The sequence below is a fragment of the Pristis pectinata genome, chromosome 10, assembly GCF_009764475.1.
Source record: "Pristis pectinata isolate sPriPec2 chromosome 10, sPriPec2.1.pri, whole genome shotgun sequence".
Taxonomy (NCBI): Eukaryota; Metazoa; Chordata; class Chondrichthyes; order Rhinopristiformes; family Pristidae; genus Pristis; species Pristis pectinata.
The window spans coordinates 57,385,588-57,404,624 of record NC_067414.1 but is presented as its reverse complement, the minus strand read 5'-3'; the positions used below and the strand labels follow the sequence as shown (position 1 = coordinate 57,404,624).

The following is a 19,037-nucleotide window of genomic DNA, read 5'->3' as shown; positions in this document are numbered from 1 at the left end:
TACAGCATGAAGTTTGAAAAATGCCTTTCTAAAAACAAAATCAGGAATAATTCCAGGTTTTAGAAGAATTTATGTGCAGCCATTTTATACACATTACAAAAAGTGCTATGACAAAATAAAACATCTCACAAACCCAAATATAAACTATTAAAATCAACTGAATAGTCTCAAAAAGATACAATTTTTAGCCATTAATTTTTTACTTGAATAATTTTTTTCCCAAATACTAAATGCATCAATACAATTATTATATCTGTAACAAAAGGAAGACAACCAGAATCAGAGGGCATAGACTACTTTGAAAAGTAACTTACTTCAAAAGATATTTCATCGAAGTAAAGCCGATCACACATGTCATAATCTGTACTGACCGTTTCTGGGTTATAATTCACCATTATTGTCTTGTAACCCATCTGTATGGAATGAAGCATAGTTTAAAGGCATTTCAGTTTTCAAGAATGCTGAGCTCCAATGAAATACATCTGCTGTTAAATCAAATACTGAAACTTTGAGTTGGTAGGGAAAAGCACGAATATTGGTACTACATTCAACTCCAAATATCAATCTTTGCTTTCATAGTTGTTGATTGTGCAAAAACTAAATTTTAGAAATTAAAAATTACCTACTAATTCATTACTTATAAAGGAGTACATTAACAGCTAGAACTTCTCATGTTAACTGGATTTTCATTCTTCAACATTATTCTGATCATCTGGGAATGTGAACTGATGACAGGAAAGATGATCAGTCAGCTAACCTGCAAACTGAAAATCCCCTTGTCCTTGCCTGCTGTTCTTATGAGGGAGAGTGGTGGAAGCAGAAAGTGCTCACCTCCAGCCATCAACCCACCTCTCAAGAGCAGTATCATTTACCCTTCAGCTTTACAGTGAAGCAACTCCTAAAATGTGGTATTGAGTACAGCATTTATCACACATTATCTGAAACATGATAAACTGAAGCTACATTTCCTTTTTAGTTCCTTGAAAACCTGACGTGCCTGTTTGCCAATAAAGCAATTTTGAAGGCTAACCTTGCGCAACTGCTTGATACATCCAACAGCACACCAATCGAACTCGACGCTGCTTCCTATTCTGTATACCCCAGAACCGATCACCATCACATGAGGTTTGGTAAAGTCGAGGTCATGTTCTTCACCATTATACGTCAAATAGAGATAGTTGGTTTGAGCGGGCCATTCTGCTGCTACTGTATCGATCTGTTTCACCACCGGAAGGATTTGCCATTCCTGTCTCAATCGTCTTACTGCCAGCTCAGTACTAAGAAGAGACAATCAAAGCAATTTATTGGCAACTACAACAAGGACACAGATCTTGAACAGGTCATTACTTAAGGGGAAAGAAGAAACAAAAAGAATTTTTGATCTCCCCAACCTCCCAGCAAAAGACGGCGACTAAGGTAATATACCAATATGGATATTGAATTCTGATTTTCCTTTCAAACTAGTGACCTTATTAGACAATGTTTGGTCAAAGTAATGCCAGTCTATATTATCAGTAATTAAAATTTAAGCCAAAGGCAACCTGCGATCTTCAAGTCTTGCAATACAGACCAAGCTAGTAAACAGCAGATTCAAAAACCAAAAAAAGTCATAATTCAAACCATGCAAAGACAGCCTGCCTCAATTTTTCCCATAGCACCACTGGAAAAATTCACAACATTTCATACAACACAATTTCCTTAGAAGTCTGTGCGATCAAAAACAAAAGGTCGAGTTGACCATCCCACTACTAAAATTGATGAGTGGTAAAGACCATATTTGAAGGATCACAACTTTAATCAAGGGTTTTATAATCCACATTATAAACTCAATGCAAATTGTTCGGTTACCCACCTCTGAATGGCCATTGCAATCTGCTTGTCAGAGAAACCAAGACATTTAGCTTTCAGAAGAACATGACGAGGCATTTCATCCTTGGTGTACAACTCGAGCTTCTTTGAGTATTCCACAATGTTCTTCATTTTATGAAGAAACCACTTGTCAATTTTGGTCAATTCATAGAGACGGTCAATTTTATAACCTGCCTTCAAGGCTGCAGCTAGGACAAAAATTCTCTTATCTGTTGGGGTTTCAAGATCCTAGGAGCAAAATCAATAAATAATCAAGCAATTAATCTGAAATTAAGACAATGTACAAGAAAAATATTTTGAATGTTTGACCACTTAAAGGAATAAGTACATATCAAAGTAAAACCTTAATATTTTCCTTGGTTTGTTGCTTAAGGTTTCTAATTGGTAATGTAAATGGCGACCTAACACGCAAAATAGGTGGGAATTTGTGCTTAAGATTCCTATTACACTGCAGAATCCTGAATGCATCAATCATCACAATAATGGCTGAAGAAGATGGTAGGTTTACCACCCCCCCCCCCCACCAAAAGCAATAGCAATATTATATACAAGACGACAAGAAATATGAGCAGTAGGCCATGCTACCCTCCATTTCCCCTCACACAGAGTCTGCTCTACCACTTAGTAAGGTCAGGGCTGATCTGATCTTGGTCTCCCACTTTCCTGCATACTCTCCATCATTCCCCAATAATCCAAATACATCTTGAATGTATACAATAAATCAGCTTCCATTGCACTCCAAAGATACTCAAACTTTTGGAAAAAAAATACATTGTTAAATGGGTGATCCTTCTTTCTGAAACTATGTCCTAATTCTAGATTCCCCAGCATCAAGCCTCCCCAGAATATTACACATTTTTTATAAGATCACTTCTTCTAAACTCCAATAAATAGGTCCAACTTTTCATCACAAGATGAGCCCTGCATCCTAGCAATCAACCGAAAGCACTTCCACAGAACTACTTCTAAGTATATGCCCACCTTAAAGGTCGAAAAAGAAAGCTGTTCACAAGGAATGGTCTCACTAACACCCTGAATAGCTATTGCATGACTTGCTTACTTTTATATTGCATCCACTTTGCAATAAAGGCCAACATTCCAGTTGCTTTCCTAATTACTTTCAAGCTCATGTAAAAGGACCCCTCATCCCCTATATGTCAGCAGACTGTCGCTCCTACTTAAACAATATTACCATTTTCTTTTCTTCCTTTCAAGTGGATATCTCACATTTTTTGACGCAATATTCTGTCAAATTTTTGCTCACTTATTTTACCACCGCAATATCTTTTCATAAATTGTATGTACTTCTCAAAACTCCTTTTCCCACCAATCTTTGTAACTTCAGCAAGTCTGACTACACAGGCCCTTCCCAGCTTATGAATGCCTGACTTACGTCCAGCTTGCACATATGAACAAGTGTTTGGGAGACCAGAGGGATGGATTTGCCTGCCGCTGCAGCACTGGAAGCATCTTCTGCCAGGTGGGAACTCCATTTGTGGCCACATTTGTGACTTGCAAAATGTTTGGGTTATAAACAGCTCCCATCATACCTGGGCAGGGGGCGCCTGTACTACATCAGTTTCTTGGTTGTTAACACAGATTGTAAATAGTTGCGGCCACAGCACAAATTCCAGCGGCATCCCATTAGGTACATGCTTGCAAACTTCAAAATAACCCATTTATCCTATTTTCTATTAGTTAGCCAACCCCCTTATTCATGGTAACATATCTCCCAATGCCATGAGCTCCTAACTTGCGCAGTAACTTTAAATATGGCACCTTAGCAAGTGCCTCTGGAAATCCAAATAACTTAAATCTTCTGTTTTAGCATTATCCATTCTCAATACATTACCAGAATGTTAATAAGTTTGTCAAACATTATTTTCTTACCATAACACAATCAAGAAATAGTCAGTCTGGGTTTTTGTTTTAAGCTATCCTCATCTTTAAAAATGAATTCCAACACCTTCCTATTGACAGAGACTGCCTGGCCAATTAGTTCTTCACTTTGCCTTGTTCTTTTCTTGAATAGGGACAGTTTATCTGTGATTTTCCAAACCACTGAGACCTTTCCAGATTTGAAAGAATTTTGGAAGATCGGAAGCAATGCATCAGTTACCTCCGTAAGCCACTTATTTTAAGACTGCAGGTAGCAAGCTAATTTAGACTGCAAACTTGTCAGCCTTCAGTCTCATTGGTTTTCCTGACGTAGTTTTCCTTGTGTTGTTCTTTACTCTGAGGTTAGTTAATAATTTCAGGAGCTTCTGGGGGAGAGTAAATATAATATAGAAATTTACATTTAGATTGAGTGATCAGTGGATTCTCACAGAAGCAGTGCTGGGATCTCAGCTGTTTGCAGTTTATATTAATAATCAAGATGAAAGGACTGAGGACATTTCAAAAAAATGGCAGGAAAGGAAGTTGTGTAGGGCATAAGAGTTTGCAGAGAAATATAGATAAACAATTGGGCAAACATTTGGAAAGTTGAGCATAATGGGAAATAATGTGAGATGATCCATTTAGGTAGGAAGGAGAGAAAAACAGAATATCGTTTACATGGAGAGAGCACATAGGGAGCTGGATATCCTCAAATGAAATACAGGAAGGTAGCACACGCACACAATGGTCATTAGGGATGCAACTGGAATGTTTGGTCTTCAATGGCCCAGTACCACAACAGTGAGAATGGATCAGATTGAGCACCAGTATGTGCACCATTTCTATAGAAAATCTTTCCATTTACCACTAAGTCCAATAGCAGATGGAACCAAGTTGAGGGAATGGATACAAAATGCTAGTCTGTTGGCAACATCATTCATTTGAAGAGGGTCATTTCAAAAGGATAAGTTCAGGTTAATTTTTGTTTTATTGCATTTTAATTAATTTACAGTGCACTGAAGATGTGCAAAATGTCCTTGACTGCAACACTACAAAGTGAATAAGCTGCCAATGACCATTTTAAGTTCCTCCCTCTGATTTTCCAAAATTTCTGGGGTATATTTAGTCTTTTATTAACCATGAAGGTAAATACAAAGTATGTGTTTGGAACCTCAGCCACTTTGTTTCTTCCCCTTTTTAATTCCCAAATCCACATTTGCCTTCTATGCCTTCATAAGTTTTTTAATAGACTAAGTTTCAGACACTAGTGTCAGGCTCAAGTTTCTTGCTCAACCTAGAAATAAAATATTATATTATGATTTCTGTTCCTCAGAGGACCCTTCAAGATCATCAGTTAATTCCATCTCATTACATGAAATCAGATCCAAAAATGCCCATTCAGTTCCATTATGTATTGTTCAAACAAATCAACTCACATAAACTGAGAGTTCAAGCTCAAGGCTACCTTTGGCAATTATTTTTGTCCAATTTACAGTAAACCCTCAACTATGTGGAGGCCTGTGTAAAAAGCAAAAGGTGACTGCAATTACTGAAGCTTCTTTCTTAGAATACTTCGATGCAGCAAACTATAAATACACGAGCTAGATTTACTGAGGTGCTTATCATGATTTTTGAAAAAAAAACACCTCTATTGGTATGGATTGCAATGCCTACTGTGATAATGCAATAATAGTAAACTCCTGTAAATAGTGATGTTTAGTCTTAGTTCTCACTAAAGTTCAAGCTTGCCACTTTTTGTCATTACAAATATCAACTCTTTTGCCCCATCCAAAAATCTGCACCAGTATTCATTTTGATTTACAACTTCAACATCAGTAATACAGAGCAAAATCTCAACTAAGTTTCTTTCAGAACACCAAATAATAAATAGAAGCTGTCAGAAGGTTATGAATAAAATCTTTGTGATAACTTAAATAAGCTGAGTACAGGCCATCCCAAGGTAACAAATGGGCTCCATCTTTACAGACTACCTTAAATTGATTTTGTCCGTAAGTCAGAAAATGCACACACACAAAAATAAAAATCACTTGATATGGTAACCATACTTCCACAGTATTGTAATGAATGGCATTGAAAGCACACAAGAGTGATAAGAACAATTACTAAAAGTGGAGAAAGAGAGGAAATTAGTTCTGCCATGATCGTACATATGCATATAAATTTTGAATTTAATATCATGGGAACTCGTTCATATGTATGGGGTGTCCGTAAAACGGGCATTCATAACCAGGGGACAGCCTGTAACTATCAGGACTTATTTTCTGGAGGAGGCTGAGATGAAATAGCTTCTGACATACTTCATCAGAAGCCAGCTTCAATGTATGATCAAACCCAACACAGTTTTCGTCCACCATTCTCAGTGCTTTCTGGAAAGCTTCTTCAAAATTACGACCAATGGCCATCACCTCACCTGTTTTGAAACAAGATTATACAGATGGGATTCTCAGTTTAGACAGTTCTGATTGAATATTTATTTTCACTGTTTCCTGTTCTTATTATCCTTTTGTTGAAGGCGGCAGCTCAGTGCTGCAGCTGATGCTTCACAGTTCCAGCAACCTGAGTTCAACCTTGACCTCCGCTGCTATTGTCTGTCATTTGCATGTTCTCCCTGTGACTGTTGTGGGTTTTTCTGGGTGAACCGGTTTCCTCCCACACCCAAACATTGTGCTGATAGGTTAATTGATTACTTCAAGGTTGATTCTAGTACAGTTGACAGGAGAATCATGTAGGAGTTAGTGGAAATGAGAGAGGGTAGGTTACAGGGAAATAACTGTGGGAAGGGGATTGATGGCATTCCTCTGTGAGTTGGCATAGTCATAATGGGCCAAATGGCTTCCTCCACTATCGTAAGGAAATATGAATTGTCGATTCCTTAATACCATAAATGGAAAAGTCCTTAATAGAAACATTCCAGCAAATATACTCAAGTATCTACGCATACCTTTTTCTTAAAAAAAAAACCGTTACACATTTTCAGCCCAACTAGCCACCTTGCAACTAGAGAAGCAAGAGTTCACCTTGCTCTAAAGGTTAGTAGCCCTTGTTAGCTGCTGTCAGGTTATGGGATGTTTCCGCTTCAGTTCTTTCACCAAAGAGAGATTCTCTTAATCTAAGCTGTGCTGAGTAAAAGAAATCAAATTGTAGCTGAATTCTCACTTTCTGGCTTTCGATCATAAAGGTTCTATCACTCTGCAGCACCCTATACCTAGAATCCTAACATAAATGGCTAATGGAAATGGCAGCTTTTATGCAGTTCAAGACCGGGAACTTAAGGAATAGTTTAGCAGTTTTTGTTTTAGCTACATTCTGCTGTCAATATAACAGCGGGTTAAAAACTAAAATGATTTTCAGCCTACATGAGCGCCAAATACCCTATTATATGACAAATGCAATTAGCTCAAAACTATACTCACCAACACTTTTCATGGAACTTCCAATTTTTGTGCTTACACGCAAGAACTTGCTGAGATCCCAACGGGGTACCTTCACCACACAATAATCCAGACTAGGCTCAAAGTTTGCAGTTGTGGAATTTGTCACAGAATTTCTGCACCAAGTATACAAAAAGATGGAGTTCAGCAAATTTACTTCAACCATCTTCTTCCGAATTTAACTTGATTCTACAAATTTATTTCCTGTGCCACAAATTTATCTCCACATTAATAAAGGAAGAGGAAAGAAGGGTTACCAAGTTCTATGGAACAACTCATGGAGAACGTTGAGGCACCATGACAATATTTGTTTTTGCATTAGAATTTTTAGTCATTTTGATGCATTTTTCACTCATCATCCTGATACTGAGATTAACTTTAAATAATAAAGTATCTTGAAACCTCTCTCCCAATACACTTATTGCAAATGCTCTTTTTTTCAGTCCAGAAGGGCATCTTATCAGGTTCAGAGTGAGAAACAGAGTTCAAAGTCTGATGAAAACTTTACCTCAAGTACTCACATCAAGATAGACAGAACCATTTTGTTAACATTTAACAAAGTTGAGGGTACTATTTAACAATGTTAATAGCAATTTAAACTCAAAATATTCCTGCTGATATACAAATTTTTGCTGTTAAAGAAGGATTTACCTTAGGACAGGCAAAGGAATACCAAGACCAAGTTTGGCTGCAACATAAGCTAATGGATAACCAGTTGCCTTACTGGCCAAAGCAGAACTTCTAGAAAGGCGTGCATTCACCTCAACGATAAAATACTGGAAGACAAAAGAGGATGCAGTGGTAAATGTTGGAGTACAACTTCAAAGGAATGCATCTAAAATTGACAATGAAAGACAAGTCCAATATACTTATAAATTTACTTATATGCATAATCTCAAAATACTATCTGCAGAATATTTAGAAAGAACTGAAATTTAGGAGTAAGTGCCTAATTATTCTAATTTTACAGATAATTTTACAGTTGGAAGACCATTTTGCCCAAATAACAAAATAATGAACTAAAACACCATATCCTGTTATCTTCATGATCTTTTATTTACGAGAAAAGAAACTCCTTTATAGTTAACATGGAAAGGAACATAAAAGACCAGCTCTGCTAGTTAACCTTGGATGAATTCAAAATAGCTACTTGTAACAAAATAATCCCATGTTACTGTTAATTTGAGAGGAAAGGATGCTACAATTAATTCTGTAAATATCAAATCTAGTAACAGCTCTTTCTGCAGGTTTACATTATCTCCAGTGCTTGACATAGGGTACAGACAGTGAATATATATTTTGTTTTAAATCATGACCCAAATGTAGAGCTGCTGGCACCTTAAGGCAGTGCAATTTGTGCTTAAGCCATTAAAATTTACAGAAAAATATTTTTAATTGGTGACTTTTGATCAAGGAATGGAGATAACATTTTATAAATTTAGTAACAGCAACATGGAAAGATTTACAGCATTTTGAGGACCTTAAATGCCCCTTTCTGGTATTATAAGATCAAATGCCAGACAAAATTCATTATTTTGTTTCATTTCAATACATGATTAATGAATGCACAAGGATCAAGCCCAAGTACCTGTTCAGATTCAGGACTCAGCGCATACTGAATATTACACTCTCCGACAATGCCCAAGTGCCGTATCACTTTTATTGCAGCTGTCCTCAGCATGTTATATTCCTTATCATTTAGAGTCTGACTGGGTGCAACAACAATCGATTCCCCTGTGTGAATTCCCAGTGGATCCACATTTTCCATGTTGCAGACCTGCAGGTGTACAAAATGCATAACTTGAGTAAATTCCATACTAAAAGAGCTCCAAGATAAAAATAACTGGTTTAACCGAATGAAGGGACCAGAGTGATTAGTTTTTCAGACTTACTGTGATACAATTATCATAAGCATCTCTGACAACTTCATATTCTATCTCCTTCCAGCCTTTCAGAGACTTGTCAATCAGAATCTGAGATGTGTGTGCAAATGCCTGCGTCACTAAGGTCACTAACTCCTCTTTGTTCTGAGCAAATCCTGAGCCCAGTCCACCCAAAGCAAAGGCAGCCCGCACCAAGACAGGATAACCCAAGCGTTCTGCTGCAGCTTGAGCCTAATAAAGAGAGAAGTTAAACTATGTAATATAATCCAATAATATACAGAAATGTACAACAAGCTATCAGGCAAATTATAGCACAATGTCACTTTCATTTATAATAACCCCCAGTTTAAGGCAACTAGTGAAGAGTTTAAGCAATATCAAAATGTTTTAAAATTCATAATCTGGCTACATCAAAAAACTGCCTCTGCTGAGGAATTTACACAGAAAAAGTTACTAAAGCACTCTTCCAGGTATATGCACATTCACTGTAACAAACTCATCACAATAACTAAAACAAAGCTATTAATAACTCAGAATTTTACCTGGTCTAATGAGAAAGCAGCTTCACTGGGTACAACATGTTCATTAATTTCTGCCATCTTCTCAACAAAGATTTTCCTATCTTCTGTCATCTCAATAGAAGCAACTGGAGTCCCCAAAACTCTGACATTGTATTTTTCCAAAACACCTCTTTTTTGAAGTTCTACTCCACAGTTTAATGCCGTCTGTCCACCAAATGTTAGGAGGATTCCATCTGGTCGCTCATTCATTATGACCTGTTTATGAAATGTAAAAACATCTTAAGTACCACATAACTGATATTGAATATAACAAAGGACTCAAGACAATGACATGAACATTAAACACAGGATTGGAAGTCACTATCAAAATGAAGAAATCAGCAGCAGGGAGCAAAGCTAAAAAGTTATTTGATTTGATTTACTTTGTATGATTTCATTGTTTTGAGAAAAGAGGGGGCGAGTGAGAAAAGTGTGTTTTAATTTTAAAATGAATAATTTTTAATTTTGTTTTGATGTAAATTTTTGACAGGTCCCAAGCCATTGTAATTGCCTGTGAATGTCAAAACCACTCATAATTATTCAACTTAAATAGCATGTTTGACAGACAGTAACTGTGGAATATTTTGCCTTGGACCATACTAAAAGAAACAGGGATGCAGACAACTGGTAAATTCAGGGTAATGGAAGATTTGCCCATTGCAGATTCCATCCGATGTCTGTTTCACACAGCACGTACCCCAACTAATACCTATGTCCGTACTCCCCTTGTCACCTTTATATTCTGTGTATCCGTGATACTCATATAACAAGTGATAATCCCAGGCATAAACTGTCCAGCATAAACAGGTGCTAAATATCAGTATGTTAGTTTTGAAAGAAGCTATACCTGTGTGACGTATTCCGGGGTAATTGGTAGAAAATAAACTTTGTCTGCAAGCCCTTTAGACGTCTGTACCGTTGCAATATTTGGATTAATAAGGATAGACTGAACATTCTCTTCTTTCAGAGCTTTAATTGCCTGAAATAAAATCAGAACTTGAATATGAAAAAGAAATAGATTGGGAAATCAAAACAACTGCTGTGAGACAAAACAATATTTAATCAAATCTTAAACTAAAGAGACAAATACTGTATTTAAGCCAAACACAACAATAATTTATTGCAGCAAGGCTAACTTCCTTGATATCCCTTATGAATCCTTGTAACCAGCCAAAGAATATGTAAAGGCATTGTTTTCTGCAGACATTTACCGTAGATGCCCTAACACATTTTAGTTAAGTGCAATCCTGTTTCAAATTAAACCATTACAAAAATTGTCTCCAAGTCCATTTTTCTTCAACTCACCTGAGAACCTGAGTAATCAAATTCACCTGCTTGACCAATGGACAGCCCACCTGATCCAAGGATAAGGACCTTATGAGGTTGCAGCCTTCCAGATGGAGCTATACTTCGTTCAGTCCCATTTTTGAATGTATAATGGCAAATTACACGTTCTTTAACTGAAAGAAAAAGAGCGAAGTTTAATCTACACAATCGACACATTCATTTTGAGCATTAGTTACAAGATGGAATTAAACGTAGCATCTGGGATACAAAACTAGCTTTGGGACGAAAATTAATGTAGTGGTACACAGTTGTTTCGATATCTGCAGGAAAAGTAAACGGTGATGTTCCCAGGGTACTTGGGCTACTACGTAAAATTATACGTCAAAGTAAAATAGTGTAATCACATAGCTAAGCTTACTCCAATGACAATCCATAAGGAAGTGAAATCCCTGCTTCACAAAGCATTTCCCCGTGGTACCAGCAAGAACAAAATGATTTACACTATGATCAACTTCAGAGAGAGAAAAACCTGCTTTTCCCTTATTAATGCTACTTCAAAATCAAAGTTTAGATTAAATTGTGGCAAAATCAAAGCTTTCAATTACCCTGAAATTATCTCATCTTTTAGAGGGATTGATCTGGATTGAGGCCTAATCTCTCTCTTCAGACCCACAGGGAAAAGGCCTATGCTTGATGAAATTTGTCACAGACAAAGTCATACATTTTGGTTGGAAGAATTGGAAATATAAACAAAACTGTAGTTTTAAAAGGGAGTAGAGGAACAGAGAGCTGGGGTGCAAATATACCAATCTTTGAAGGTGGTAAGGCAAGTTCAGAGTATACAAGCTGTGAAAATCAGTCTCCTTCCAAGTCACACACCATCATGACTTGAAAATATTTCACTGTCCATTCATCATCACTGAAATATCTCCAAGTCATGGTGTGTGACTTGGAGGGAAAGCTAACAACCCTAGCTAATGACCTTCATCAGAACTACAGCATTCCTGGAGAAGGTGAAAAGGAGATTTATTAGAACTCCAACAGCAACAAGGATCCTGGTGAGTACAAGCACCAGCTGTGACTCAACAGGTAGCACTCTCAGAGTCAGAATGTTTTGTTTCAAGTTTCAATCCAAATACTTGAGCATTAAAATTCAGGCCATCAATGTTGCAGCATGGAAGCACTGCACTGGTACCACCTTTCAAATTAGATGCAAACTAGAGGCTTTGTCTGCCCACAGAGGGACTTTGAAAAAAAAGTCCCATGGCATTTCAAAGCGCAGAGTAGTTATTCCTTGGCCAATATTTAAATCATTCTTTAAAATGTTGAAGGTGATCCTGTCATTACAAATTTCTTTTTCTTGAAAGGTTACTGTATACAAATTGTCTGCCTTTTTTCCCCTCAATCAGAACAAAAACTACAATTCAAAAGTAACTCCCTTGCTGTAAAGTACTTTAGTATACCCCAATGTTGTAACAAGGCACTATAAGAATTCAAGGTTTTTTTGTCTGCTTAAAAAAAAATCTCAAGGAGACATTTCATTGGGGTTCAAGATCATGAAGGATTTTGAAGGAAAAACTATTTCCAGTGGAAGGCTCAGTAACTAGAGGAGAGATATAGTTGACTGGCAGAAGAACCCAAGGTGACATTAGAGTCATTGAGCTATACAGCACGGAAACAGGCCCTTGGTGCCCAACCTCAACTTTGCCCTCTCACTTTAAACCTACACCCTCTAGTTCTGGACTCCCCTACCCTGGAGAAAAGACAATGGCTATTCACCTTCTCTTCGTCCCTCACGACTTTTATAAACCGCTACAAGGTCACCTCTCAGCTTTTTATGGACCAGGGAAAGATGAAGCCTATCCAGCCTCTCCTTATAACTCAAGCCCTCCAGTCCCGATAACACCTCATAAATCTTTTTTGCACTCTTTTCAGTTTAATGACATCCTTCCTATAGCAGGGTGACCAGAATTGTATGCCATATTTCAAATATGGCATCACCAACATCTCGCACATTGAAGTCTGAGGTTACTAATCCTACACAACAAATCACAATTTCTAGAGATCCCAGTGTATTTGAAAAATAAAAATTGTAAGTACTACTTATATTTTTTTTAAAAAACAGACTACAGAAACTTTTCTTGATGGCTATGTTTAATCTTACTTTAAAACAAAAATATCAATCTGCCAGGACCCAATAATTTTAATGATGCAGAAAAGCATATTTAGAATGCTCAATAATAAATATGTAAAGCATAAAGCACCATTTTTAAAAATAACTTAAGCACACAGAAGTGCAAAATCTGAAAACACAGCAGCAAGATGAAATAAGACGCATTGCCTTAATGTAACAGCATGTAACAACTGGACACAGTCCTTGCTTGATGTGACTAGGAATCAAAACACACAGAAGTTTACATCCTGAATACATCCTTCTTGTTAAAAAAAGAATTCTGTTCTCAGAGCAAGATAATAAAAAGTTCAAAAAAGCAAAACCCAATTTGAACAAGTTCTAAAATGTAAACTCTTTACAACTAATCTCCCATAAAGAACAAGTTTAAATACCCAAGCTGCCAAATGCATGATGATTAAGAATAAGATTTAACAGTAGAAAAAAATGCCATATGAACCAGATGAACAAATGTAAAGGATTTAATGATTCACATGATTATGAAAGTCTTCACATAACACACTTTCCTCTGGCATTCTGCAACTCCTCAAAATGCAAAAGAAAAAGCCATAAATGGTGCAGTCCATGAAGGCTCTAGCTATTTGTGTATCTTGGGTTTTCAGCCAGGAACAGGCTGGCAATATTTGGGGAAATACACAAGAAACCACCACATTTTTTGGTCACTTTATTTAGTGCTTACCAAAATTTTGATTTTGAATTCACTGCAATCTGTTAAGTGCCATTACAACAGGTCCTCAGCTGCCTGAATCAAAGTACTTACCAGTTAGATCTAAATTAATGCCCATCTTTGTGTCATGCACACACTCCAAGAAGATGTCAAACAGATCCACCAGGTCTGTTGGTCCTGCCATGTGCTCTGGATGAAACTGGATGCTGAAAACAAGAAAAAAACACTTAAATTATTGACAAATGATAAGACATATTGGTTTCTTTGCCTAATGCATACCTGGCCACATAATAAAAAATAAATCAGCATATTAAATGATTTGCAAGATACTGATGAGATGACACTTTTAAAGAAAAGTGAAATAATTGAGAAACTTGGGAAGAAATCAACTTTTCCCAAAAAGGAAGATAGTTAAGAGTGCAGATTAGCATCAGCAGAGTCGATAGATTATTAAGTATGGTGAATGAGCAAAACTGTGCTTTGGACCAGGTAGCATGTTTGAGCAAAGAATGTGTTATCATGATATGAATGAACCAGTTCAACTCCCAACCCTGACTATGTTGCTCCATTAAACTGCCCCAGATGATTCTAGATCTCTCAGGCAAAGGTATATTCCAAACTCAAACTTACAACAAACTGAGTAGTAACAACTACTTCTTCTTTGATCAAGTTTGATCTCTTCCACTCGAGTTATGTGCGTTCTGAAATAGCTAATAAGCCCAATGTGGGAACCACAGACAGTTCTACTGATGGAGCAGAAAGCATTGGTAGTTTGATCTGCTTCTACAGAGCTCTGTATGCTCCCAATGCATGGACTTGGGATTCTCAACGCCATCCCAATGCTCCTCCACTTTGGGTCATTATAAACCAGATTCCCAGGAGTTAGTGGGGATACTGTATTTCTTCAAGAGAGACTCTGAGCACATCCTTAAATATTTTCCTCTGTGCCAAGTAATCTCTTCCTGTGTACAGCTCAGAATCAGGCATCAAGTATCCCAATGGGTCCAAAGGAATGAAAACAAAAATCGAGCCTCAATACTCAGGAAGTTGGTTTGGGAGAGGACACTGATGCTGGCACTGGAGAGTGTTGGTGGTATTTTTCCAGTGCCCTGAGATGCCTGTTGAACATCTCAAAAAGAATATAAAGCACATTTAATGCAGTAGTCAATTTCATCATCGATATCTGCCTTCACTAAGAGGTGGCTCCAGAGTAGAGAAATGGTCCTGTTTTCTGGTGTGTTACTGCAAGTTTTTACTATTGGAAGGCAGTATGGTACAGTGGGACCAGGTTGATAGAGGACCCTTTTTTTGCAGCTGGTGAGTCCAAGGACCATCCTTTTGTATGCTTCCGTGTACAAGTCAATGACACCTTGGAGCTTAGTCTCCGAGCAGGGATAAACACCAGTGGTTGAGCTGCTGCATGCAAACAACACTTAAGTTTGGATATCCTTGGTTCTGAAGTGTGGTTGCTGGAGGTTCAAAAGTTTCCCATTAGTTTGGAAGATTAGCTCCACTCCAACAGGAAGTTGAAAGCGAGGTGCGACATCGTGGTGAGAAAGATTGAGAAAAGTGCCATGACATTAATGCAGTCTTGTTTGATGTCAGTCTTCACCAAGATAGGTGATGCTGTAAACCCATTAGTTAGCATTGTGACTTACATGCCAAGACAAGTTTCTGTGGGCAACCAAATTTGACATTATTTCAAGGTTTAGCGAGGTTGAAAGAAGCCGTATTTGGTGGCTGATGCTGCTCCCTGCAATTTTCTTGGGCGTCGTCACGCCAGGAAGATCATGATCACTGTCCCTGTAAATGGGCAGAATCCATACTGATTCAGGGAACAACTCTTCAGCTCAAGCAAGAATTGTTTCAGAATGCCACTGACGATGACTATAGCTGCAGCAAACAGCAGTAAGTCCCCTCTGTGGTTACCACAGACAGATGCCTCCTTTCTTATAGGTGATCACAACTACAACATCTCCAAGGTCCCCTGGAATATCCTCCTCTTCCGAGATGTAGGCAATGAGATTACAGATTCCTGAAGCTCTTCACCGATGAGTTTTAGGATTTCAACAGCGATATCATCTGTTCCAAATTCCTTGTTATCTGTCACATGAGATCTAGCCTTCTCAACTTCTTGTCAGTCAGGAGTGGCGACAAGACTAGCTGGAAAAACCAGCTATGATGGAGCCAAGGCACTCACAGAGGAAAGATTTGTAGAGAAAGAGCTCTGAAGTATTTCTTCCAACAGAAGTTGACAACCTATCACTGATGAGTTCACCCCCATTTCAGCAACAATACAATAGTATAAGTCCACATCTCACACAGTGAATGACAAGGCCCTGGGGAGTGCTGGAGAACAGAGAGACCAAGGGTACAAGTACATAGTTCCTGAAAGTTGCGACACAGTTAGACGCGGAGGGGGCGGGGGCATATGGCATCATTGCCTTCATCGGTTGGGGTATTATTGAGTATAAGAGTTGGGATGTCACGTTACAGCTGTACAAGACATTGACAAGACCACACCAGGAATATTGAGTGCTGTTCTGGTCGCCATGCTATAGGAAGGATGTAATTAAGCTTGAGGGGGCGCAAAAGAGATTCATAAGGTTGTTGCTGGGACTGGACGGTTTGAGTTATAAAGAAAGACTGGGACTGTTTTCCCTAGAGCGAAGGTGACCACGGGGTGACCTAATGGAGCTTTACAAGATCATGAGGGGCACAGACAAGGTGGATGGTCACAGTCCTTTTTTCCAGGGGAAGAGAGTCTAAAACTAGAGGGCATGGGTTTAAGGTGAGAGGGGAAAGGCTTAAAGGGGACTGGGGTGGGGGGTAAATTTTTCCAGAGGTTGGTAGGTATATGAAACAAGCTACCAGAGGAAGTGGTAAAGGTGGAGACAATTACAACGTTTAAAAGACATTTGGACAGATTCAAAGGGTTAAAGGGTAACAGCCAACTGGGACTAGCTCAGGAAGGCACATTGGTCGATATGGGCGATTTGGGCCAAAGGGCCCATTTCCATGCTTATAACTATGAATCTAACAGAGAACCGAAAAGCCAAGTGTTCAACAGATCATCAGAAAACACATAAAGGGTTAATATTTCAGGTCAATGAACTTCCATCAGAATCAGTTATACATGCCGAATATTTACTATCCATTTTTAAATTATTTAATCAGCACAGCTGTGTGATCTTAAAAGGTGTTCAAGGATTTTTTTAAATTTTGTACTGCAAAAGAAAAACACTTTATTTAAAATCTACTAAAAATACCCAACCTTGTCGGTCATGATTCCTATATCAGGCAAAGGAGTCCAATATAACTTCCCACTTTAAAGAAAGAGATCTTTAACAAGTTAATCAATTTAAATTCAAATAAATCAAGTTATTTTCATAGAATTTAGAACCACTGCAATGATTTGAGAATTTCAAACCCATCTACACCACAAAGACCACTTTCTTCTACTTCCCTAACATGGCCCCAGCCCATCTATAGCTCAAATTCTTAACCATTCCTTTAGTTGATGACATCTCATCAGAACTCCCCACACACCCCCACTATATTTAATTATTGGATGATTAATTGAAAGTATCTCACTCTGAAATATCTTGAGACAATTTACTACATTAGAAGCACAATGTGAATGGCACCCTGTCATTGCTGAAAAATAATGGTTAGTTAGTGTTGCTTTTCAAAGTACCCACCTGAAAATTGGTTTAGTATTATGAATTATTCCTTCATTAGATTGGTCATTAGCATTGGTGAACAGAACAGACCAATCCCCTGGAAGATTATTTGGGTCAACAGCAAAACCATGATTCTGGGATGTAATGAAGCAACGTTGTGTATCTTCATGAATACAAGGCTGGTTATGCCCACGATTTCCATACCTATCAAAAAGAAAAGGCAAACCAAATACATTCCTTCCAGAAAAAGTACAGCAAGTATACGGTAGTAATAGTCCAGCAAAATCTGCACAGCCATTGTTAAATTTCTTCATGTTATAATCCAATATTTTTTAATCATTGTTGGATGGGCATATTTTTGGTTTTGAATGGAGGAAACAAACCTTATCTGCAGGTTATTACTCGATGAGAATGACACAATTTACCAGCAATTAAAATGAAGAATTTCAGCAACAGATTTCAAAACACCAATTCCTTTTTTAAAAAAAAGGTGGCACTAAGTTGAATCCTTTGGAGGACTTTGCTGGATTGTTTCAAATGAAAAAAATATAATTTATTCCCCAGAGTGCAAGGAAGGAAGATCGCACCCACAATTCACATCATCTTGGCTTTAATTCGGAAGCCAACAGTAAATGCAAGTGCCTTCAGAAATGCAGAGTCCAAGTCACACAGCATGCAAACAAATCTCTCAGCCCATCACAATGGAGCCTATCACCAAGCACACAACTACATTAATCCCACTTTCCCTCTCATTTTACCATAAACAATTTCCCCCCCTCCCCACCCAACTGATTCTCCTGCACCCACCTATATTTGGTGAAATCTACAGCAGCCAATTAACCCAAGAACCAGCACATCTTTGGCAAAAGTGGAAGAAAATTAGAACACACAGAGAGAAATCCATACAGTTACAGGGTGTACGTGCAAACACCAGAAATAGCACCCAGGACTGAACCCAGGTAACAAGCTGTGAGGCAGCAGTGCTGACTGCTGAGTTACTGTGCTGGTGAGGACTTAGTTTTGCAAAATTGTTTAACTGCACAGGTAGGGTGAGGAAGTTTCAGTATTCATTTACCTATGTGCATGTGTAATCAAAACAATGCTAAAGACACATCACCTTTTCACAAATGTCAAATTCCCAAAACACCAATTCTGTGGGAAAGCTGCAAGAATGATAAACTGTTTTTTCAGATTATGTAATTATTCCTATAAATACCAGGCAAATTACAGTGAAACAGCACAGTGTGCCAAATCTTTTTTTGGCATGATGCTAGTCAATACAAATTTACACTGAAATCAAAATAAGTGTCTGTGGAAGTCATCAACACAATAATCTACAACTAAAACCTGATTTCAAGATTAAAGGAAAGAATATTTATTTCCAAAAAAAAATCCAGATAGCTGGAAGTTCCTACTATCCACAAACACAATTAGAGAAATAAAATAGCACAAGTCAAGGCTGCACTAGTACTACTCTCAACTGGGAGTTAATTAGGACAATTATTTGCCCGTTCCAATAGCTTGGAACTATTGACAGTTCCCAGCAAAATGCAGGCTTATATTTATC

The 19,037-nt window shown here is 37.9% G+C and overlaps 1 protein-coding gene across 2 annotated transcripts in view; it reads right to left on the bottom strand.

Moving 5' to 3' along the window:
- Positions 1–19,037, bottom strand: part of cad (carbamoyl-phosphate synthetase 2, aspartate transcarbamylase, and dihydroorotase) — an 82,798-nt gene that overhangs the window by 48,019 nt on the left and 15,742 nt on the right. For both annotated transcript variants that reach the window (XM_052024727.1, XM_052024728.1), the window contains exons 7-19: positions 17,489–17,674; positions 13,881–13,993; positions 10,948–11,102; positions 10,490–10,621; positions 9,625–9,858; positions 9,092–9,313; positions 8,788–8,976; positions 7,851–7,975; positions 7,182–7,315; positions 6,066–6,178; positions 1,853–2,097; positions 1,031–1,277; positions 315–413 (exon numbers count right to left, since the gene is read on the bottom strand). In XM_052024727.1, the coding sequence (XP_051880687.1) occupies positions 315–413; positions 1,031–1,277; positions 1,853–2,097; positions 6,066–6,178; positions 7,182–7,315; positions 7,851–7,975; positions 8,788–8,976; positions 9,092–9,313; positions 9,625–9,858; positions 10,490–10,621; positions 10,948–11,102; positions 13,881–13,993; positions 17,489–17,674 (2,194 nt within the window). The remainder of the gene's footprint in view (positions 1–314; positions 414–1,030; positions 1,278–1,852; positions 2,098–6,065; positions 6,179–7,181; positions 7,316–7,850; positions 7,976–8,787; positions 8,977–9,091; positions 9,314–9,624; positions 9,859–10,489; positions 10,622–10,947; positions 11,103–13,880; positions 13,994–17,488; positions 17,675–19,037) is intronic.